General features: G+C 42.6%; 1 protein-coding gene across 2 annotated transcripts in view; it reads right to left on the bottom strand.

The window, feature by feature from the left end:
• Positions 1–25,035, bottom strand: part of YIPF7 (Yip1 domain family member 7) — a 113,371-nt gene that overhangs the window by 26,376 nt on the left and 61,960 nt on the right. Inside the window, exons 3-4 of one of the 2 annotated variants that reach the window (XM_077477548.1) lie at positions 12,363–12,535; positions 10,361–10,506 (exon numbers count right to left, since the gene is read on the bottom strand). In XM_077477548.1, coding sequence (XP_077333674.1) covers positions 10,361–10,506; positions 12,363–12,535 — 319 coding nt within the window. The remainder of the gene's footprint in view (positions 1–10,360; positions 10,507–12,362; positions 12,536–25,035) is intronic. The other variant, XM_077477549.1, reaches the window with a different exon arrangement.

Raw genomic sequence — 25,035 nt, 5'->3', positions numbered from 1 at the left:
GCGGTTGGCCGTAATACCAAAAGCATTTTTCACAACTCGTCTAGCATGAGATAACTTGTAATTAAAGATTTTTTGATCAGGTGTAAGGATCCTAAGGGCAAATGGTTTCAACACATGCTCAGATAATGCAAATGTGTCATCTGCAACAAATATGAAGTTTAGTCCTTCAACTGTGTCCTCTTGGGATGGTAGATTTAGTAGTCCATTTTTTTAAAGATGGACTACTCAATTATTCCCCCATCGGAATTTTGTCAATTTTTGCCAATGTCCACAAAGATAAACTCATACTTTGCATTCACAATTGCCATTAGGACAATGCTAAGGTAGCCTTTATAATTATAATAGAAGGAGCCAGATTTTGCTGGTGGCGTTATGCGAACATATTTGCCGTCTATGCCACCACCACAGTTGGGGAAATTCTAGAAGTCATTAAATTGTTTAGCTGTTGCTTTACATTCCTCCACAGATGCCGGTAGCAGTGCAAAGGTAAAAAATATATGTTAAAAAAAATGCAAGGCTTAATTCTAGATACATTATTTTATTTTGCTTTATTATACAAGATCTATTTGGTAATAAAACACAAACTGGCACATCACCACCAGTAAGCAGGAACAAAAAGAGAAAGACAAGGTGAGATTATACAGGCAACTTTCTACTACAAGAATCTGCAGCGTTAAATCAGAAGAGGGATGAATGTGATGACCTGGGTGCATTTGCTGCCAAGAAAATACGCAGGATGTCAGTAGATCAAAAACAATTACTGGAACCATTACTCATTCAGCTTCTTAATAAAGGGTTAAGGGGGGAGCTGACCACAAATACGCACTTAGCTGAGCACAAAACCACACACACCCAATCATCGCAACTACCTCAACAAATGCATCAGTGGCACGTACCATACACGCAGCAGGATTGTCCACAAAGCAAATGGGGACATGATTATCAGTACACATCTTTGTGAATCACATACATTTGGTTTAAAAGATGTTATCTTTGTCAGTTATGAACTAGTTTGAGTTTACTGATATGTTTAGAGCTTCTAAATTTAAAGTTTAACAAAGCAAGCTGTACAGTGTTTGAGATTAAAAAATAAAAGCACTGTGTAATTTCCTTTAAGTATTCGCCTTGCATTATTCTTATGATGGCTTGGCAGGTCTCAGGTATGATGCGGCCAAGTGTCTGGGCAGAGATTCCAGTGGTGAATTTAAGGTCTTCAAAACTTTGTCCAGTTGCCACAAAACGAAGTGTTGCTACCAGTCTCTGCTCCGCTGTGATGCTAGGTCCTAAGACTGTGTCCTTTTTTGAGGGGTGACACTTTATTCAGTAGCAGCTGAAATCAGGCATCCTCAGATAGTTCCGATAATCATCAGGATTGTTTTCCTTCAGCTCTCGAACAATCTCATATGAGAGAAGTCATTACGGTTCTTCAGCCACTCTTTACTCCATAACCTTCGCCTTTTGCTTCTGGGCTCCTCTGCTTGCTGTATAGCCATCACTTCAAGCATTACTATGGCAATGGTCCTCTCATCCACATCCATATAGAAGGTGGTGCAGTAGATCTGTACTATGCACAGGGTTTGTTCTGACGAACGTACGTTGATCCTCTGGGCATATCCGTGAACCACAGGAAGCCACAGTACAGAGGTCAAACACATTTTGACACTTCCTTTTTATATGCAAAAAGCGCACAAAAAAATGATACATTGATGTTAATAAACGATTTATTGTTCGAAAATCGTTACTTACCTGATGGCGTGATCGTTTGCTCCCACACACATATGTTTGTTTTATCGAAAGCGCACTCGACCGATTTTTCATAAAGTGTATGGCCAGCATTAGTCTTGATTCCAAATACCTCTTCCTAAGTTATCCTGTAGTGTAATGGATTAAAGTCAAAGCTTCCCCTCACCGCTCCACGCAAGTTTTCCTGTCTCTGAGAGAGGACCCTGACGCTTGCGTATTCGAGGGATTGCTAACATCCTGGAAATGGGCTTTACATGTGTGTGTTATTTTACATTTGAGCTATTGCGACCCCTGTAAACAACAGTTTTTTTCAACAGAACATATAAGCACAGACAAACACGTGAAAATGAGCTCCGTGTGCTGGCTGTAAATATAAGTATGACTCATTCAATCATTTACATGTTATATTTACCAGACTAAAAGAAGGAAAACTTTTTAATGCCTTTTTTTAGTTCTGAACCTATACAAAAGCAGTATACATTTAATTTAATTGCTTTTCTTATAAAGCGTAGCGTATTGCCATTTTCAAATATCACTTCAAAATGAATGCTATCCAAGCGTGGCATATTTGATGAACAGGTCACATATGAAAAGAAAATATGAGACGTGCAATTAGTGCATCTGCAGGTATGCTCAGAGAATGGTGATATCATAGTTGGAAGCTGCTGTACATATTTAACTGGTAATGCGTTTATGATCTACTCATGTTAAGTTAAATATTGTGTAATGCTGCAAAGTGTCTTTAGGAAATGTATTTAGAGCTGCTTTAAACAAGAGTCATAATGGGAAATTAAAAGGAATTTCCCTGATTGCTGTAAAGGATAGACATTGTTGTGCTTAGGTTCTGGGTAATGTAACATAAAACAGCATTTTAGGCCACTTGGCATGTAGCAACTCTTTATAATAAGTACCCATTTTAATTGAGTCATAAGTCAAAGTAAAGGCTGTAGAAGCACTGCACCTTGTGATCCAGAATTGAAAGACCACCAGATCTTCCTGTCAACTGATACATTTTTGTATATTCTAATTCTCCTACCTAACCTCCTTAATTATTAAAAGTGAACCTACATATAATTTATTTTGTTCTGCTTTAAAAAAAAGTACTTTTTTATGACCTGAACTTTTTTTTATCTATAAATAAAGATGGAGTCTACAATGTTTGCCATGTATGTTCTTCTTGTTTTATGTAGCAATAGGCACCATGTATTACATACCTTACAACTTTTTGAGATGGGAACAAGTGACACCTAGGTCATATTAGCAAAAGTACCGTATTTATCGGTGTATAACACGTGTCGGCGTATAACACGCACCCCAAGTTTAGGAGGGAAGTTTAAGGAAAAAAACTTATAGGAGGCAAGTTTAAGGAAAAAACCTTACATTTTAAATGCCCATCAATGTAGCCTTCCTCTGTCCCCCTGCAGCCCTACACTGTTCTCCTGCAGCCTTCCACTGTCCCCCTGCAGCCCTACACTGTTCTCCTGCAGCCCTACACTGTCCCCCTGCAGCCTTCCACTGTCCCCCTGCAGCCCTACACTGTCCCCCTGCAGCCCTACACTGTCCCCCTGCAGCCTTCCACAAAATTGCAGTATGGTTAGTTTTAAATTTACCGCCGCCATCTTTGGCTCCTCCCGCCACGATCTTCGGCTCCTCCCGCCGCCGTCGTCGAGATCTTCGGCTCCTCCCGCCGCCGTCGAGATCTTCAGCTCCTCCCGCCGCCGCCGTCGAGATCTTCGGCTCATTCCGCCGCCGACATAGACCGAGCCGAGCCGAGGGTACTCGGCTACTCTGCTCTTCTCGCAGTAACGCCCCCCGTCCCGCCCCTTGTCCTGGCTCCTGTGATGGACACAACACCGGGCCAATGGCGGACGTAAAGGCTAGGAGGCGGGACTGGGCGTGACTGAGAGCGGAGCCGAGTACACAGTACACACGGCTCAGCTCGGTAAATGTCGGCGGCGCACCACAGACAGCGCAGATCGGCAGATCTGCGGGGGGATCGGCGTATAACACACACCCATGATTTTCCACCGATTTTAAGGGGAAAAAGGTGCGTGCTATACGCCGATAAATACGGTAAGTAGGCATAGGACACGACCCCTGCCAACGCCCCCTTAAAGAAGAATTATACAAAAAAGATTGGTCAAACCCACAATATTTTTTTTTCCTACCACTACTATTCATTTATATTGGCTTTTGAAATGTGCAGTGCCTTGAAAAAGTACTCATACCCCTTGGAATTTTTTAAATTTTTTATGTTACAACCAAAAACTGAAAGGTATTTTATTGGGATATTATGTGATAGACCAACACAAAGTGGCACATAATTGTGAAGTGGAAGGAAAATGATAAATGGTTTATTTTTATTTTTTTTACAAATAAATATCTAAAAAGTATTTCATGCATTTGCATTCAGCCCCCCGAGTCAATACTTTGAAGAACCACCTTTCACTGCAATTACAGCTGCAAGTCTTTTTGGGGATGTCTCTACCAACTTTGGAGAGTGACATTTTTGCCCATTCTTCTTTGCAAAATAGCTCAAGCTCTGTCAGATTGGATGGAGATCGTCTGTGAACAGTAATTTTCAAGTCTTGCCATAGATTCTAAATTGGATTTAGGTCTGGACTTTGACTTGGCAATTCTTACACATGAATATGCTTTGATCTAAACCATTCCATTGTAGATCTGGCCGTATGTTTAGTGTTATTGTTCTGCTGAAAGGTGAACCTCTGCCACAGTCACAAGTCTTTTGCAGACTCTAGCAGGTTTTCTTCTAAGATTGCCCTGTATTTGGCTCAATCCATCTTTCCATCAACTCTGACTAGCTTCCCTGTCCCTGCTGAAGAAAAACATCCCCACAGCAGGATGCTGCCACCACCATGTTTCACGGTGGTGATGGTGTTTTCAGGGGTATGTGCAGTGTTAGTATTCCGCCACACATGGTGTTTTGCTTTTAGGCCAAAAGGTTCAATTTTGCTCTTATCTGACCAGAGAACCTTCTTCCATATGTTTGCTGTGTCCCCCACCTGGCTTCTCGCAAACTGTAAATGGCTTTCTTTCAAAAATGGCTTTCTTCTTGACACTCTTCTATAAAGGCCAGATTTGTGGAGTGCATGACTAATAGTTGTCCTGTGGACAGATTTTTCCACCTAAGCTGCGGATCTCTGCAGCTCCTCCAGTTACCATGGGCCTCATGGCTGCTTCTCTGATTAATGCTTTCTTTGCCTGGCCTGTCAGTTTAAGTGGACAGCCATGTCTTGGTAGGTTTGCAGCTGTGCTATACTCTTTCCATTTTCGGATGATGGATTGAATAGTGCTCCGTGAGATCTTCAAAGCTTGGGATATTTTTGTTATAACCTAAACCTGCTTTAAACTTCTCTACAACTTTATCCGTGACCTGTCTGGTGTGTTCTTTGGCCTTCATGGCTTGCTGTGGAGGCACCCAAGCATGCATGCTCCTGAGCCTCAGCTCTGTGTATTCATTCACACATGGAGCTGTTAAGTCCCATCCCCTCACGATTGGCTGACTGGCTGTGATTGACAGCAGTGGGAGCGAGTGGCTCCTGCTGCTGGCAAAAGCCAATCAGGATTGTGAGTCTCCCGAGAGCCAAGGGTCTTGTAGACATTGCTGGATCAAAAGGGGGCTCAGGTAAGTATTAGGTGGGTCTGGGTGGGGCTGCTGAGCACAGATGTTTTTTTACCTTCATGCATGTAGGTGAAAAACTTTGTGCCTTTACAACCACTTTAAGTCACTGGTTTGGAACAAGCACACAGGTTAGAAAGTCAGGGTGAAGTCTGAGATTCTTAATGACATTCTTGTTCCAGGCAAGTGACTCACACAGTTCTGTAACCACAGGGTCAACATGACAGCCAAGGAACTAGTATTTAGTAAGAGGTGACAAATGGCTGCCCTTATAGTTTCTCTGTTCAGGTTCCCTTTACTAAAGTTCAACCATAAGAAGAAAATGTCTTTTGCAGCTGAGTTTATACAGGATCTGGAACACACATAAAAGAAGGGCACATTTTCTAATACATTTCTAATGCACTGTGCGGCGGGTCTGTTATTCAGCATCATGCATTTCCAAATAACCTTCATTTTCAGACACTGTAGGAAAAACATCTGCGGTCTTTTTACTTGTCAGCTACATTTTTTATTTACATACAAAGCAAAATCAGTTTAACTTAACTGAAGAAACAACTACTTAACCTGAATACTGAATTTCTATCACCATTCTGACCATTGAATAATTGATTTCTTGGGGACATATAACAGCTTCACAGTACTGTTATCTCATATTATTTTCCCGTCTCCAGCACAGCTCTTCAACATTCATTTCCTGGGAGTGTGAAAAGAAGTATTTGACAAGAAAACAGAACTGGTTCACTGAATCTTTTCATTTTCTATCCCAATATATTTTGTAAAAAAGCATATTTATACAGATTCAAAAGTTCGTTTTTTTTTTTTTTTTTTTTTTTTACTAAATATACAATATGTGGCTAAAAGTATGTGAGCACCCCTCCCAGTGAGGTGTTCAGGTTTTCAGTGAAGACTACTGTAAGTACTAGAGAGTCATGATCCAGCCAAGAGTGAGGAGGTCTGGATCATGTGGTCAGTGAAGTAATTTCAATAACTAGGCAGCTAATATCAAGGTTCCACATGTAAAACCCAAAAGAATGTTCAAGATGAAAATGTAGCGCCTAGAAAACAATGAATATTTATACAAACAAAATTGCATGCAAATAGACTCTTTCACATTCAACGTCAATATATTTCCTTCTTCACCATAACATGTATATGAAATGAAGGTCCATAAAACTTCAATCACCCATAAAAGTGGAGAAAAAAAAAACAGAATCAATAACTGCTACTACAGGCGCCAAAAACTCATGTCAGTAATAAATGGGGTTCCCCTTTCATTTTGCTCCAGCCTTTGTTCAGCTCCACCAAAACTTTCCACCACAAGTGTATCAGGTTGCTGTTTATCTAAAGCTCACATACCAGAGCAACAAATTGGGGTCATAGTGTGTTATTCAAAGCAATAGTGAATATACTAGTTACGCACACTGCTCACCAAATATAAATGTGGGTATGACCACAACAAACTTATGTCTGTGAGATATTCCACCATGATCAAATCACCAGACAGAATACAAACTCACCAGAGACACTGATGTCCAGTAATAAGCAGCATATTACGCCAGTTGAGACTATATAATGTCCCCTTTAGGCAACTACAGCTTCCTCACCTTCCCCACCAAGGCTAAATGGTGTCAGAAAGCTGTACAAAATAAAGCTCACACAACGCAGCAATACAAGGGGACCAATAGTTAAAAACAATTGCTCTTTATTCCTCAAATGCTCACAAAAAACGAAATGAAACTGCAGCATTGTATAATTAACCAGCTGGTGCAAACAAAAGTAAACCGCTCAGCACTTACATCAGTAGCCACCACTCCAGTTCCAATATGGGAGCGTGACCTCACGCACAAAGCTCCACGTGTTTCAGACGAGCATGTATCCTCATGATTAAGCTCTGGGGTGGAGTGAAATGCATTGGGGACATGGCTTGGCTGAAGCCTGGGTTGAAGCTATCATTTCACATATCCACAGGGTCTTGCAGTGATGTGTGGTGCATAGGACCTTTTTTCTCTTGTGCGTTCTCTGGGGTCTCCAGGGAGAAAGTGAGCGGTCATATTTATGTAGCCTACTCCTATAACTTCCTGTTCATCCTCCATCTTAGATGTCATCATATCCTGTTCCTGTTTGGAGGAACCTCCTGTGTGTTTAAATCTTTCTGGGGTGATAGAAATGTTATGGACCTTCATTTTATGCACATGTTACGGTGAAGAAGAAATAACATTGAAGCTGAAATTGAAATAGGCAATTTGCACACTATTTTGTTTGTATAATTATTTATTGGATTTTTTGGCACTACATTTTCACACTGAACAGTGAAAGCCTGTGTGCCAGTCTGATTGCGCACTCTAACTGGAGGTGTTAGGAGAAAACTCTCACATAATGTATACCCACTGAAGTGACAAGGCTTAGAGGAAACAAATTCTCCCACAAAAGTTGTACACATGTATCCACAGACCTCTGCGCTCTACAACCTACTAAAACACACAGCTCACAGGTTTTTTTCTGAGCTCCAGCAGGCAGGAGGCTATAATTTAATGTCACACACTGCATCACAATGTATGGGAACTAGAGTGGAGATTATGTTGCTATGTGATTGAGTAAAGCCTAATCATTCTCCCCTTGGAGGGAACCTGGTCAGGGTTTCCAGGATATGGACACTATGGACTTCACAGGACAAGTGGATGAATTTCCCAGTGCACTCCTCTTCTCACATGCCCCTTCTTCTACCTCTGTCTTGTCCCTACCCTGTCCACAAAGCTTTATGGCATTCATGTGAAGCATAAGACATGCATACAGCACAAGGTGTCTTTACTTCTTCCACTACCCTATCAACAGTTTAGTCTAAGTCAGGGTTATTTAAAGTCCGTCTGGTACTGCAAGAAACCATAGGAGTTTTACTGCTATCGAGGTATGGCATATTCCCACAGCAGCAGAGAGTTTTACACACATTTCTGGCTGCTACATCACCCGGAAGCAAATATAAATCTGACTCTCTACCCTAGCTAGTAAGAACTCAGAAGCAGCAAACGTTTGGTCACTTCGAGTTCAATGGGGTGTAGGGGAGATATCAGAGGTCTTACAGACCCCTAATATCTCATTAAAGAGAACCCTATGTGATAGTAATATATGAAAAAAAACACAGTTTGGAGATGACTACATACCAAAACATTGCTTGAACTACGCATTGTAAACATCCCCTCACACACCAGAGAGCAATAATTCTAGGGCTATGGTTCATGGTAAAAGGCTATTATCACCTTTTGGAACATGCTACATGTTCCACTGATATTTAGGTTGCTTCTGCCACCAGTTCTCTCTCACCCCCTCCTCCTCCTTGGTTTGACTGCTGGCAGGGGATCTTATACCTGCACCCACTGTCACAATTTAAAAAATAGTGCGGCCATGCGGGGCTCCCTCCCCATGGCCACGCCATTCATTCACAGTTTCCTGTGAATTAATGAGCAAGTACCATCAGCCACAATGGATGACAGCTTGTAGTTATGAATGAACTGCAAGGATGCTGATGAGCACTCTTGGAGTTTATTTACAAGCCCTGCAACTTTCAACAGACAGCCCATATGAAGGTATGGACAGAAAGCTGCAGGGCATGTCTGCAGAAGCCTGACCATTGCACCCCTGATCTACTGATCAGGGATGCAATGCTATCCAGGCTCCTGTAGGAAAAAATAATAAATGCACATTCTGTTTCTACAAAAATATGTGCATTTATTATGTTTTCTTGAAAGGTGAACTTATCCTTTAACTCTAAACTGATGACGTGTTAGGGATTTAAAGAGCGGCCCATGGAAAAGTTGGGTACCAAAGTTTACCTGGCAGGTACAATTTTAAGGTTTGACATATTGGGTATCTTTTTTATTCTACCACAAAATTGCGTAATATGTTGCATTTGTGTCCAATAAAGCTAACTTTGGTAAATTTTTTTACTGAAAATTTGCAATTGATAAAACTTTGCGCTAATATCGTGTAACAGAAAAAAAAATGTGGCTACCAACATTTATTCTCCAGGGTCTCTGCTTTTTTTAGAAAATATATATCGTTTAAAGGTTTTTAAACAAATCTTTAGTCCTAAAATAATTTTTTTAACATGCACAAAAAAAAAAAAAATGGCTCTAGCAGCGAAAAGGTTAAAATATGTTGATGGAGGCAAGTTTCCTCTATATTACTAAAAGCTGAATTAAACATATCACCTTGTTTTCTCCAGCTTCCTCTTTGTGCACAGAAATTGGAAAAGTTACTCTTGGCATCACATTTACAGCCTATGGTTCAAACATTCAACATGCAATGAAGTGTGAAGTTGTATTCTGTATTTAATGTCTGAATCATCAATTATTTGTTCAGGCTTTATTTCTCTATAAAACGTTCTGCACGTGCAAGTCTTATTTATTCTGAGCTGCATCTTCATATAATTAGCATCACTTTTACAAACAAGCCCACCTTGAGCAATGGAATTATTACTGTTATCACGATGAGCTGCCAGTTTTTAAATGCAAAAGTCTGCTAGATTAGGGCCCGTGAATTAGTTGTTTTACACTTTGTCATGTCAAACAAGGTCTAAGGCTCACTGTGACAAATGCCATTTATCATCTATAATTACACTTTGCCGTTCCTAATTAGAAAATATTTATTTGCTCAAGAGCCCAAGAAATGTGCCTTTGAAAAATCCTTGCAAAATAAATTGGTTAATAATTCAATTTCCCCCCCCCCCCCTCTTAGTTGAGATTGTTTTGTGAATTATATGCCACCAGAAGTGTTTTCCAAAAGAACGCAAGACCATCTCTTAATATTTTCATGCTGCATGATGGTTTTACAGGAGTAGAATCTCAAGATGTATGCTGCAACTATAACATTATTTTAAACAATGCATCACAATATGCTTAGACAAACATGAAATTGTTATCTGTGATAAACAGCTTTAGAGAATGTATCGAGTAATTATCCATAATAAATTCAAAATTATACCAACAGAAGCGTGGAGCCAAGTGCAAAACAAAACATCAAGGGTCCTGTCAGGTCTGTTTCATTCATTATGCTGCCATCTGCTGGCTTCCATGGGTTGAGAACTGTTAAAGTTTTCTGCCAAATGTGATTAAAGTTGATTCCCAGCTCTGCAGTAAAAATAAATTTTAAAATATTAATCATTATTTATGCAAACAAATGTTTTAATTCTCTTGATCCTGTTAATAGATATATCCAAAAAAATAAATATACATTAATTACCTTTTCGTTAATTGCATTTATTTACCTTTTTGCAGATAAATAATAGGACATTTGAAATCATTACAGTTTTTTTTTAAAGTTATGATAGGTACAGGACAAGTGATGGCCAGGACCTGCAGATTAACTTAGTGATTCACAATATAGAGCCCTGTTTTTTTTCTCCCTACAAAGCAGAGAGAAAAAACAAACCACATCAGTTTGTAAAAGCAGCACACTTTACAGACAGTACACATCGAAGGGCAGACAGTTAACCCCTTAATTGCACCAAGTTGTTAACGCCTTCCCAGCCAGAGACAGTGTATAGAATTATCACAGATCACTGTATTCGTGTCACTGGTGATATCAGTGTCAGTTACTCAGTTCCCACCCAGTGTCATATTGCCCGCCGCACTATCACAGGCCCACTATAAGTTGTTGATCACCGCCATTACTAGTATTACATTTTTATTTATTTTTTAAATCCAGTATACATACCATAATTTGTAAATGCTATAACTTTCACGCAAACCAATCAACATACACTTAAAGGGATTTTTTTTGCCAAAGACATTTAGCAGAATACATTTTGGCCTAAATTCATAAAGAAATTAGATTTTTATTTTTTTATTTTATTAGATAATATTTTTTACTTTCTGCTATAAAAAACAAAAGTTTTTGCTCTTAATTCGTCTATATAATAATAATAATAAAAAAAAAAACAGTGGTCATCAAATACCAGCAAAAGAAAGCTCTATTTGTGTGAAAAACAATGATATACATTTCATTTGGATACAGTGTTGCATGAGCGGGCAATTGCCAGTTAAAAGAGCACAGTGCTGAATAGCAAAAAATGCCCTAATCAGGAAGGGGTAAAATCTTTTGAAGCTCATGTGGTTAAATGAAAAAAAGTGTAAATAAAATAAATTATAATAATGCATATAAAAAAAACACAGCATCCCTGGTCCTCACCCCTATATGCACCCTAATGCAAACACACAAAGTAGAGTACATATGTAAGCACAAATTGTGCCACATATGTTAGTTAAAACCATGTATTTTGCAGTGAGAGCAATAATTCTAGATCTGCAATTCATGATTAACATTAAAAACTAAAGATCTATAAAGACTTTTAAACCATCACCTAACAAGAATTTTGGGTATGATACCTTTCTGCGATTTTACAGGCACACACAGTTTTGGGATTTACATGTTTGGTATGTATTTACCCCATCTTTTATATTTTACAACAAAAAAAATGGGCATTATATTGAGATTGATTGCAAAAAACATAATTTTAGTGTAATTTTTCCTTAAAATATGAAAAATGTAGTACAAAATCTTACACATTCCAACTACAATTATTAGACTCAGACTTAAAGAACTCATGTCCCAGGTGTGGGGAAAGATGGGCCTCCTTATCTCACTGTTTCTGAAAATGCTCCCAATATATACATTTTGGAGTAAAATTCTGCATTCACTTTGGAAAATAAACGTTCACTATGTGAGGGAATTTGCATTTAGCTTAGTCTAAGAAGACAAGTTGTGTCCACTTAAATCATCCAATCATGTACAAGCAAAAATTGTTTTAGTTTTCATTGCACATGACTGAAATTTTTAGAAAAGTGAATTTTCACCACATTTACAAAGGTAGGTTGCTTATTTGAAGTTGCAGGCTAAATTATTTCACGCCCACAAAGGGGTATTTTCTTAGCAAGAAAATGTCTGAAGAACATAATTTTGTCTTCCGTTGATATATTCTCATTACCTTCTAACAAAGGAGGTTCATCTTCAAAGTTGTCAGTGGGCTGAAAAATATATGATGGACCATATGGGGGTTCTGATGCAGCATATGATGGTTCTTCACAAATATAACCTGGCTGATCCAAAGAAGAAGACATCATCCCTGAGTGAAGATATTCTTGCTTTCTTGTTCTGTAACTGCAATAAAATGATCAGGGTATATGGACTGGTAGCAGCTCTCACAATAAAGCGCAATGCCAGGCACAAAAACTCTTTTAAATCTATCCCCCAATATCCACAAAGAATATGGTTTGTCCCGGAAGTTCAGATTTAATTTACAAATTTTTTTTATTTGACTTAGTTTCTAAAGCGATATACAAAGATTTAAGGAGAAAACTATTTAAAAAGAGCATGTCATTCATTTTAAACTCTGCTGAAGAGCAGACACAAGACACAAGCTACGTGCTGCTAATTTTGATTTAGGAAAATTCACAACTTTAAAATGATTTTTGCTTCCATAATGGGTCATGACTTCTTTAACTTTAATCCCACTGATTGCTATTTACCTTTCCAATGATAATCTGCTTTGTGACCAGCAAAGATGCTCACATTGGACAGGTAAATCTCAATTGGCAGTGTACTAAAGTTATGGGGGCATTGTGCCAGTAACAAAATGAAAAAGAAGTTATATAGTTATAGAGAGGTCTATAATGGGAGTTTTTTGGTTAACAGGGCTTTTGTGGTGTCAACTCTTATAAAGATAATTATTCTGAAATGTTCAACCTCTTAAAGACCTTGGTCATTCTTTGGTAGACTGTGCAGGGCTTCATTTAGAACACAAGGTAGTCCTGGTCCACACTTTTGCAGCTCTGCGAGCCATGTTTTGCGCAGGCACGTCAGCCCATTCTTTTGAATAGGCTGTCCGGCCTCCTAAAATGCAGGGAAAAGGTCCCTACTCTTTATTTTGAATCATAGCCTGTACAGAAATCACAAGTCTAAGATGGTTCCCAATGCGGGAAGCAGCTGCAACAATCTTCAGTGCCTGTGGATGCCATTAGCAGTGGCACCCGCACACATCTCCTGCATATTCAGTGTGGGTGGTTGCAGCTGCGGATACGGCTGCGGACCTGCAGCGGGAACCACCTGCACAAGTGTGAACCAGGCCTAAAATTTTAAAACTTTTGTAGAAATGTGGACTACAATTGCAAAGCACTATGATCCTCCGGTGTTTCTATGCATGGCATGTCCCTCTAGTGCCCAGTGCTATCAAATGACATCAAGGGATTCTGGGATGAGTAGTTCCTCAGACTGATAATTGCCCCGCATGATTATACACTTGGACCACATATCCCAGAGATCTTTGCTACCATCAGAGAGATTGCTGGGAGGATGTCAGAAACCATGAAATCAGACCGAGACAGAATTACGGTTAAATCACACTTGTTTAATAATATAAGTATATAGAACAAGTCAAAACATAGCCAGAGTTCAGGAACCGGAATGGATAATCAGACAAGCCAAACGTTAATGAGCCAAAGATGAGCATAGTAAAACGGCAAGCAAGATCTGGAGCCAGAAGGGATGTCAGCCAAGCAGATCTTTAACAGGAAAGCAGGAGATCATCTCTGTGATGTTTGACTAAGGCAAAGGCAGAGATCCTTTGGGTTGGACGGCTTAAGTAGGCAGGACTGATGAGCAGGATCATCAACAGCTGAGGAACTGTGGAGTGATAGGAGCTGGCAATTAGCCGACAGATGAGCGGCCAGCTCTGAGAAGGAATGGCTGAGCCCAGCCCTGACAGAGGAGCTAAAAAGAAGCACAAGCCCCACCCTGCTCTTTCTTCCTCCTGGGCCGGACATGAGACGGACCTCTCCGTGCACGGAGAGAGAGGTTGCACCCATCCGGGTTGGAATGTTGTACATCACCCACGCGGTGTACAACTTTCCAACCCAGATGAGAGGGACCTAGTATTGCTTGCCGTTCGCATGCCAACCCGTGTTCTGAGCTTTGCATCAGGAGATCGATACGGCGGGTCCGCTGCACAAGTGTTGATACAGGAGCTGCTGTCCGGAAGGCATTAAATCAGCCTGGTCGTTGGTGAGAGGGAATCGCCCACCTTTACAAATCCTTTCTTAAGGTTTCATTGGGACACTTTGCACAGATATCTTTACCTTAGGAATACCTTACTGAACCTATCGTAAACACTGTGCATAGACAACTTTAGCTTCTACCATTCCAAGAAACCTTATTGCTTGCTACTACCCATTACTGGTTAACTTTAATGAGCTCCTACTGCCAGTGAAGACCATTAGATCTGCAATGGGAACATTGCTGTCATTATTGCTACAAGGGCCCTTATACCATTGACATTAAGTCTGACCTCTCATTGGGGTTAAAGGTTTATAGGCTGGCTAGGTTTTCCCTTTTAGAAATCTGTCAGTATAACCCCTTAATCGTTGTTTATTCTTTCAGGTACAAGTAGTATTCCACTGTACATGTGTGTATATAATTGCCTGTTTACCTACAACTATCTTGGCTTGTGTTATTCTGAGGAATTCCTCTGCTGAGTTGGCCCTGTTGCCCAAAACTCAGCAGCTCTATTACCTTCTCTTTGTGACAATATCTTATTTGAACTGTTCTAGTGAACATTATCAAAACATAAGCGCACAGAGTTGTCTGACTTATTACTTTAAGGTCGTGCCAAGATGTCTGAACACAGAGTCTCAGATGGGTTGGAATGTTCATCAGGTCATGGTGGTGCAGATGAGCAGGTGTGTCCAAGCAGTCCCCTAGGGGGCAGTGCTACACTTTTTTAGAGTTGTAGATAGAGTAGAGAGGAATTAGAGTAGTGTTTCTCAACCCTTTTTTCCAGTCAATGCACCATTGAAATATTTTTTTCAGATTTGGGGCACTCCCGTGTCATGTGTCGCAGATCATATGCAAAATCTCTAGGTTCTTGACATGCAAACAAATGTACTGCTCTTCAGCAGACACGCAGGTGTCAATTCTTATGCAGCGTACATATGGTTGGACTTTCTGACGGCAAATGTGCAATCGGAGCTTTTTCCGACCATGTGTAGGCTCCATCAGACAGTTTCCATCGGAATTTCCGTCACAGAAAATTTGAGATCTGGGTCTCAAATTTTCCGACAACAAAATCCGTTTGCGCAAATTCCGCTCGTGTGTACACAATTCTGACGCGCCACGCAATTCCAAAGTGCAACGCATTCTCAGAATAATTTACGAGAGGAAAGCGCTAGGTCTGGTAAAACTACCATTCGTAATGGACAAAGCAGATTCGTCATGCTGCAAATTTTGAATTCTTTTAATGCAGCACATTCTCTTCTTCTTTACAATGCTAGAAGAATAAAGTTTTTTTTCTGCTCATATTGAAAAGCGAATCGTCTCTCAACAAACTTCTACTAACACGATATTAGCAGAAGGAGCCCAAAGGGTTGGTATTGAACTTGCCTTTTCTAGTCCCGTTGTACGAGCTATACGTCACCGCGTTATTGATGTTCGGAAATTCTGACAACTTTGTACAACCGTGTGTATGCAAGACAATATTAAGCCAACATCTGATGGAAAAAATCCCATGGATTTTGTTATCGGAATGTCCGATCGCGTGTACGTGGCATTAAAGCGGAGGTCCACCCTAAAGTGGACCTTCCGCTTATCGGAACCCTCCCCCCCTCCGGCGCCACAATTGGCACCTTTCAGGGGGGAGGGGGGGTGCAGATACCTATACAGTACAGGTATCTGCACCCACTTCCGGGATAGCTCTCTGCGGAAAGGGGCGTAGATTACGCCCCTTTCCGAAAGTGCCCCGCTGCCTGCTGGGAAACACACAGATCCCAGAGGCAGCGGGTCCATCCTTATTGCGCAGCGCGACTCGCGCATGCGCAGTAGGGAACCGGGAAATGAAGCCGAAAGGCTCCATTTCCTGATTCCCATACCCAAGATGGCGGCGGCAGCACCCGAGAGACGATCGAGAGATCGGCTTCGAGTGCCGACATCGCGGGCGCGCTGGACAGGTAAGTGTCACTATTTTAAAAGTCAGCAGCTGCAGTATTTGTAGCTGCTGGCTTTTAAAAAAAAAAAAAATGCGGAGTCCCGGCGGACTCCCGCTTTAATGGTACCCCCACGCATTGGCAAAGGTGGTGTGTTTTTGGTGTGGTACAATGTAAAAAAAAAAGGGTTGAGAACTTTCATCCCTGTGTTTCTGTGGGTAAGGTAGCCTACTGAAAAGAATGGGCTGCCCTACATGCAGTACGCAGCTGCACAGATGTGAACCAAGGGCTTGTTCAAATGTGAGGTTGGAGGTGTGCTAAAACCATGTGGTTGAGCTGTTTTTACCACCCCCTTTAGCTGCAGAAGTGGCAGCTAGGGGTGTACACCTGCTGTGGTTGGATGTATACCGCCCACATAAATGGGGCTGTGCTGCAACCACCTTGCAACTTGGATTACATTTAGGAGGTTAAAACAGGTATTGAGGAGGCAACATATTGCCTCTTTGCTGCCTGTCAAATGGCTCTGAAAACCTGAGCATGGATTTTAGGCAGGCAGCAGTCCTTGTTGTTTTTACCAACAAGCCCTGAAAAAAAACAAAAAAATAAAAAAAACTGTTCTGATCATACATGAATAGGAAAAAGGTTTAAAGTGGTAGTAAAGTTTCCTTTTTGACTTGTACTTCTATAATAAGGCTTACCTGTAAGTACAGTGAATATTTCCTAAACTTTTACAACATTTAGGAGATATTCACACTGCATGCAGCTGGTGACGTCACTGCACATGCACTCTGAAGGGACAGCATACCCGCGCCCACCCTTCATAGCTCACCCACATGCATGGGAGTTACGTCATGGCTGGAGCACTCAAACCTGGAAGGAAGACTGTAGGGCTTTGTTCTAAAGTAAGTATTGCATACTGTGCTAGTATGCAATGTATACTAGCACATTATGCTACTGCCATGCCATTACACACACACATATGATTCCATCAATATGTACAAACTTATAGATGTAGCGTGTTAAACCCTTTAATTAGTGTATTTTTTTCCCCATTTTTATAGAAAAAAAATTACGTTAATTTCTCGTAGCATCAACATTAAAAAAGATATTGTTGGTTAATAACTTTAAACATAAAGTCTAGCTTTGTACCAGAAGCATAATTGTAGTGTCATAGACCCCTTTCACACTGAGCCTCCATCTGCGTCAGTGGTAAAGCTTTTCCGTCATTTTAGCGGTGCTGTTTGGCTGCTAGCAGGGAGGATTTAACCCCCCCAACGGCCGAAAAGGGGTTAAATCACCCCAGCAAAATGCCGCTGGAGCAGCATTTTGCCAGCAGTATCACAGTGCTGCCCCATTGATTTCAATGGGGAGCAGCGGTGGAGGAGCGGTTATTTCACCGGTCCTTCACCACTCCAAAGAAGCTGCTGGCAGGACTTTTTCTGACGCCCTCCCAGCCCTCAGGGTTTCACACTGGAGTGAATAGAGCGGCTGTTTGAGGGCGCTATTTTTAACACTATAGTGCCTGCAAAACGCTCCAGTGTGAAAGGGGTCATAATGAACCGGACAAAGTGTACAATTCAATGTACATTTTTATCTCTTTCTATTAAGGCCCTTTTCACACTCAGGCGGAAGCGGCGTCGGTGGTAAAACTGTGCTATTTTTAGCGCCGATTTACCGTAATTTTAGCGCCACTATTCGGCTGGTAACAGGATGGTTTTAACCCCTGCTAGCATCCGAAAAGGGTTAAAACTGCCCGCAAAGAGCCGCTGCAGCAGCGCTGTGCCGGTGGTATAACTGCTGCTCCATTGATTTCTCTTTCACCGCTCCAAAGATGCTGCTTTCAGGAGTTTTTTTAACATCCTGCAAGCGCACCGCTCCAGTGTGAAAGCCCTCTGGGCTTTCACATTGGAGACACAGCAGCGGCTGTTTCAGGGCGCTTTGCAGGCGCTATTTTTAGCACTGTAGCACCTATAGCGCCGCTGGGGGGACCCCAGTGGGAAAGGGGCCTAACACTGGATGTAACAAAATTATATTATCACTACTCAAAGTGGAGAAATTTTTTTTTTTTCTGTTTTATTTTTAAACTTTTTAAACCTATAAAATGAATTAAAAGAAATTATAAAATCACTAAAATAAATTATTTTCCCTATATATACTGTATAATTATGTGTATATGCATTGCTTCACTACTACAAGTAATTACAGTTATTGCCAAATAAAGGTCTGTGAAAATTGTTGTTGTCCATATGAGTCATCAGATGTGAGACCTGAATGGTTAAAATGAATAAAAGTAATTAGCTAAAGGTCATTTTTTGATGTGACTTGCACATTTATACTTGCTTGGTATTGCATGTTTTGCTAATAGAATTTCATATTCAGATTGCAAAAGTACCCTCTAGTGGTCATCTGTATATTTGAGAACATGATTAGCTACAGTACAAAAATAAGTGATGAGTAATAAGCAAATTAGCAAATGAGTAATGCTTGTAAGGAAGGAAGATTTAAAGGGGTTGTAAACCCTCAAGGTTTTTCACCTTAATGCATGCATTAAGGTGAAAAACCTTCTGTGGTGCAGCAGCCCCCCAGCGCCCAACTTTTACTTACCTGAACCTTATCGTTCTATTGATGGGGACGAGCACAGCAACTCCAGCGCTGTCTCGGGTCCTCATTGGTTGGATTGGTAACAGCGCAGCCATTGGCTATCCACGCTGTCAATCAAATCCAGTGACGCGGGATCCGAGGGGCGGGCCGGAGTCCTGCTGTCTTTGTCAATGGACGTGGCAGCAGGACTGGGGAGCGTGCCCGCACAGGTGCCCCCTTGGAATGTGGGTCTCCGATGCTGGGAGGAGCCAGGTGCGCCACTGGGGGACCCCAGAAGAAGATGATCGAGCCACCCTTGCACAGAGGAGGTAAGTATAACGTGTTTGTTATTTAAAAATTAAATTCTGGGGAATTTTCATAACTATCCTTACCGTGGGTTACCCCATACTGCAGGGTTAAATACTTTGTTTGTCTAGGGTACCATTAAAATGCAGTTTTAAATACCTTAGCCCTTGGAAAAGGCAACCGGATATATCTTCTTTTCCTCTGAAGCTCCAAGTTGTGGGTGGGTCCTCAGCATCCTCACAATAAAAGCAAACAATAGCCCGTGGGACTTTAAATGAGGTGGTCATAATGGTCAAGACAAGTAAATTAAGTATATAGAGTATATAACATCTCACAATTCATCTAAAAATTTATAATTGTCATCATAAAAATTAGACATGACATGAACATTGCATAAACTCATAAAAACAGTATGATACAAATGACTTCCAGACATAACCATAGTAATATGCAATAGTGACAGTGCAAGGTAAACGTATACATCTATAATTCAACGTGTTTTGCAAGCTCTAAGTGCTTCTTCAGGAGTTGATGTGTATATAAGATGTCTGTAAGGATAAAGTATAAATGAGATATAGCACAGAGTATAGGTTGTGGCTGGACAAAAAGCAGGGGGCCTGATCCAGAAGCCCCATACTTACTTGATGGTTAATTGGTTCGAAGGACTGACCCTCAACTGGAGACAGCGGGAGTGTGTTCCAACCCGGAGCTGAAGAGGCAGGACCCGCAGTAGCCAAATGGGAGCCTCCTCTTACATCAGGGTCCCCAGACCGCCCCCTTCCCTTCCAGGGGCTCCACGTGTATCTGGCTGGTACCTGGGCTGTTGAGGTGGGAAGCGACGTTCGGCAGCTCTATTGTGTCCATGGGCAGTGGGATCTCCATGAGGCTAGTAGTTCTCTTCCCCAATGTATACAGTGGAGAGGGGAGGAGCCTCTGACCCGAGCATGTATCAGCAACAGTGTACAAGCAGGGCCGACTCACTTGTATACTTAAGAGTGAAACTGCTAGATGCTTGGGTCAGAGGCCCCTCCCCTCTCCACTGTGTAGACTCAGGAAGAGAACTACAATCCCCAGGAAGATCCCTAAATGGACAGCCAGAGGTTCAGGGGGAGATGCCGGGTCTTAGGGCCCCCCCATGGCGGCAGAACGGCAGGGCCCAGTCGCAAGTGGGACTGCAGCGACCCCAATAGGTCCGCCACTGGGTAAGAAGATCGTAGCAGATCATCCAGGTAAAAAAAGTGAAGAAAAAGGATGTGAAAAGTGTGGGCACATGGTCCACACAGGTAGTGTATAGAGGTAGAGAAGTGTACAAATATACTGATGTGTCCAAAATTGGCAAATGTCACAATGCCTACCAGTGTGGTATATCCTCATGCCTGTGAGATGAAAGAGTGAATGGAAAGGAAAGTTTGCCACGCCAGTACCGCAGCCTAAATCCCCAGATGGCAGCAAGCTCTGTCCCTACATGGCAGCGCGCATAAGTGGGCCCGCTTCAACGAACACCCGAATTTGTGTTGTACAGCTGGTGGTGATGAGGAGGGATCTGTCACCTCGCCCCCTCCTCCATGCCCTCCTCTGCTGAATTCTCTTATGAACCACCAGTACCCCTAAGCGTTTAAGGGGCCATTTAACGAGTCAGGCTAAAAGATGACATGCAGTGCTTCAGCTGGTCTGTCTAGGGGAAAAGAGCCACACCAGAGCAGACATTCTTTCAGCTCTGCAGGGGCAGACCCAGAGGTGGCTCACACCACAGAAGCTTGAGCCAGGAATGGTGGTGTGCCACAATGGCACTAACCTTCTGTCTGTTCTTCCACATGCCTGGCACATGTCCTCAATTTGGTGGTGCAACGTTTATTAAACAGGTACCCAGGTTTGCAAGACCTTCTAAAGCAGGCCAGAAGAGTCTGTAGCCATTTCAAGCAGTCATACACGGCCAGTGTTCAGCTGACTGAAATTCAGCGGGAATTCCACCTGTCCGTAAATCGCCTGATTTATGACATGCCCACCAGCTGGAACTCAACTTTAGCAATGCTGCAGTGGCTGCACATGCAGCAGAGGACCGTCAACTATTACCTGTGTGAGTATGGCACAAAGACAGGCTCAGGGCACCTTAGCTTTTTTTCCTCACACCAATGGCTGCTGATAAAGGATGCATGCACTGTACTGTCACCATTTTAGGAGGCGATTATATGTAAGTATTACATTGTATATCCCTGTATGTTGTGGTTGCTCAGGTGCGTATCTAATAGTTTCTTGAAACTATCAATGCCCCTAGTTGAGACCACCGCCTGTGGAAGGGAATTCCACATCCTTGCCGCTCTTACAGTAAAGAACTGTCATAAACCATGAATCAGACTGAGACAGAAGTACAATCAAATCACACTTGTTTATCAATAAAAATAAAAAGGTAAATAGAAAAAGTGTAGTCAAGCATAGCCAGAGTCCAGTAACCAGATCAGGTAGTCAGCCAGGCCAGAATTCAGGGATCCAAGTAGAGCAACAGCAAGCAGGATAAGGAGCCAGAAAGGATGTCAGCAAGCCAGTCTTTAAACAAACCGCAGGAGATGGTTTCTAGTGATGTGACCAAGGCGAAAGCAGAGGTGAAGTGAGCTGGAAGGCTAAAAGTAGGCAGGTCAGACGAGCATCATCAGGAACAGCTGGTAACTGTGGAGAGAGAAGAGAGCTGGCAATTAGCCCACAGCTGAGCAGTCAGCCCAGAGAAGGAAGGGCTAAGCCAGCCCTGACAGTACCCCCTCCTCAATGACCCCTCTCCCTCGGAGGGCCACCGGGCTTGAGGGGAAACCATCTATGGAACTCGCAGAGGAGGACAGGGGCATGTACATCAGAGGATGAAACCCAGGAGCACTCCTCCAGACCGTACCCCTTCCAATGCACCAGGTACTGTATGCGCCCACGGAACCTACGAGAGTCAACAATGGATTGTACCTCATACTCCTCATGGTTCTCAACCTGAATAGGGGGAGGATGTGGCACCGAGGTGGTAAATTGGTTACAGACCAATGGTTTCAATAAGGAGACATGAAACACATTTGAAATGCGCATACTAGGAGGAAGATCCAACGCGTAAGCCACTGGGTTAATCCTGCGAAGGATACGGAAAGGCCCAATAAACTGAGGTGCAAACTTCAGTGAGGGAACACGAAGCCGGAGGTTGCGAGATGACAGCCAGACCCTGTCCCCAACCTGGTAGGAAGGCGCAGGCAGGCGTCTGCGGTCAGCATGGAGTCTGTACCTATCATTAGCATGACGCAAAGCCTCCTGGACTTGTACCCAAGTGGTACGAAGACCACGGAGATGCTCCTCTAACGCAGGAATACTCTGCGCAACAAACAAGTCAGGCAACATGGAAGGTTGGAAACCATAATTCGCCATAAATGGAGGCAATCGGGAAGCAGAATTCAAGGCACTGTTGTGAGAAAACTCTACCCAAGGTAATAGGTCAGACCAGTTGTTATGATGGTCAGAAATATAGCAATATAGGAATTTCTCCAAGGACTGATTGGCTCGTTCTACGGCCCCATTAGACTACGGGTGATACGCAGAAGAGAACGGAAGCTGGATTCCCAACTGTGCGCAAAAGGCTCGCCAGAACCGGGAGACAAACTGACTGCCCCTATCCGAGACAATTATCTTGGGTAGCCCATGTAAGCGAAAGATCTCCCGAGCAAAAATGGAAGCCAGTTCCTTAGAGGTGGGAAACTTCTTAAGTGGTATACAATGACACATCTTTGAGAACCGGTCAACCACCATAAGGATAACAGTGTTGCCTTGGGAGTTGGGCAACTCCACAATGAAATCCATAGACAGGTGAGTCCAGGGCCTCTCTCCATTGGGTATGGGTTGTAGGAGGCCCACTGGAAGGTGTTGTGGAGTCTTACTCTGAGCACACACGGGACAGGCAGCTATAAAGGCAGTAACATCAGCCCGTAGACTAGGCCACCAGAATTGTTGGGAAATGGCCCAAATGAGTTGATTCTTCCCAGGATGGCCAGCTGCCTTGGGAGAATGGTAAGTCTAGAGCACAGCAGTACGGAGACTCTCTGGGACAAAGCAGCGGTCACAAAGTTTATCAGGAGGAGCATGGACCTGAGCAGCAAGAATTTTGTCACCCAAAGGAGAAGTAAGACTGGTGCGAACCGTAGCCAAGATAGGATCAGGAGGAATCATAGGAACTGGAACCGACTCAGACTTGGAAGTGGAGGAAAATTGTCGTGACAAGGCATCAGTCCTTACATTCTTAGTACTTGAGTGAATAAGACAATGTAATTAAAGCTTGACAAGAAAAGAGCCCATCGCGCCCTTCTGGGGGAGAGTTGCTTAGCCTCAGACAAGAATGTAAGATTCTTATGGTCAGTAAGAATAAGAACAGCCACAGTGGTACCTTCAAGGAGATGTCTCCATTCTTTCAGGGCTAAAATGATCGCCAACAGCTCTCTGTCACCAATCTCATAATTGCACTCAGCAGGTGGCAATTTCTTGGAAAAGTAGCCACACGGATGCATAGCGCTCTCAGAGTTAGGACGTTGAGACAGAAGGGCGCCAACTCCAGTCTCAGAAGCATCAACTTCTAGGATAAAAGGCAACGTAGGATCAGGATGTGCCAACGCAGGAGCAGAAACAAAGGCAGCCTTGAGAGTCTCAAAGGCCTTAATGGACTCCGGAGACCAACTCTGTGGGTTACCGTTCTTTCTAGTCATATCAGTCAGGGGCTTGACCAAAGACGAGAAGTTATGAATAAACTTCCGATTGTAGTTGTCAAAGCCCAGGAAATGCTGCAGAGGACGTAAACCCATGGGTCAAGGCCATTGTAGGACCGCCGAAAGTTTCTCTGGATCCATCGATAAACCAGCAGTAGAAATGACATAGCCCAGGAATGTAACCTGTTCACGATGGAACTCGCACTTCTCCAGTTTACAATAGAGATTTTTCTCTCTAAGTTTCTGAAGCATACGACAGACATCTGTGTGGTGGCCCTCCAGGGACTTGGAAAATATGAGGATATCATCGAGATAAACCACCACACACAACTGCAACAAATCTCTAAGGACATCGTTAATAAATTCCTGGAAAACTGCCGGGGCATTACAAAGGCCAAAAGGCATTACCAGGTATTCATAATGGCCTGTTCTGGTATTAAACGCAGTTTTCCACTCGTCGCCCTCCTTAATGCGCACAAGATTGTATGCCCCTCTCAAGTCAAGCTTCGTGAAAACCGTTGCTCCCTTGAGGCGGTCAAATAACTCTGTAATCAATGGAATCGGGTAGGCATTCTTAATCGTGACACGATTGAGACCCCTATAATCTATACAAGGTCTCAGTTCACTGCTCTTCTTTTTCACAAAGAAGAAACCAGCACCAGCACCAGCAGGAGACCACGATTTGCGGATGAAACCTCGTGAAAGTGTGTCAGCAACATACTCCTCCATGGCCTTATCCTCCAAGACCGACAAAGGGTAAACCCGGCCACGAGGAGGTATGGCACCAGGTTGAAGGTCAATTACACACTCATAAGACCGGTGTGGGGGCAAACTACCGGCTTGACCTTTATCAAAGACATCGCTAAAATCACGGTACTCCTCCGGCAGCAAGGGAAGTGAAGAGGTGCACTGGACCTTGGATACCTTCAGGAAGCATGTCTCACTGCATTGTGGTGACCAGGAGAGAATCTCAGCACAGAGCCAATAAAAAGAGGGGTTGTGCCTCTGTAACCAAGGATAAACAATAACAAGGGGAAACCTGGGTGAGGAAATAACTTGGAATGGGATTATTTCATGGTGAAGA

Source organism: Lithobates pipiens, unplaced genomic scaffold, assembly GCF_037356315.1.
Source record: "Lithobates pipiens isolate NorthernLeopardFrog02 unplaced genomic scaffold, aLitPip1_a1.2 Scaffold_13, whole genome shotgun sequence".
NCBI classification, from domain to species: Eukaryota; Metazoa; Chordata; class Amphibia; order Anura; family Ranidae; genus Lithobates; species Lithobates pipiens.
Note: the sequence above shows the minus strand (reverse complement) of the source record. Positions and strands in the feature narration are given on the sequence as shown.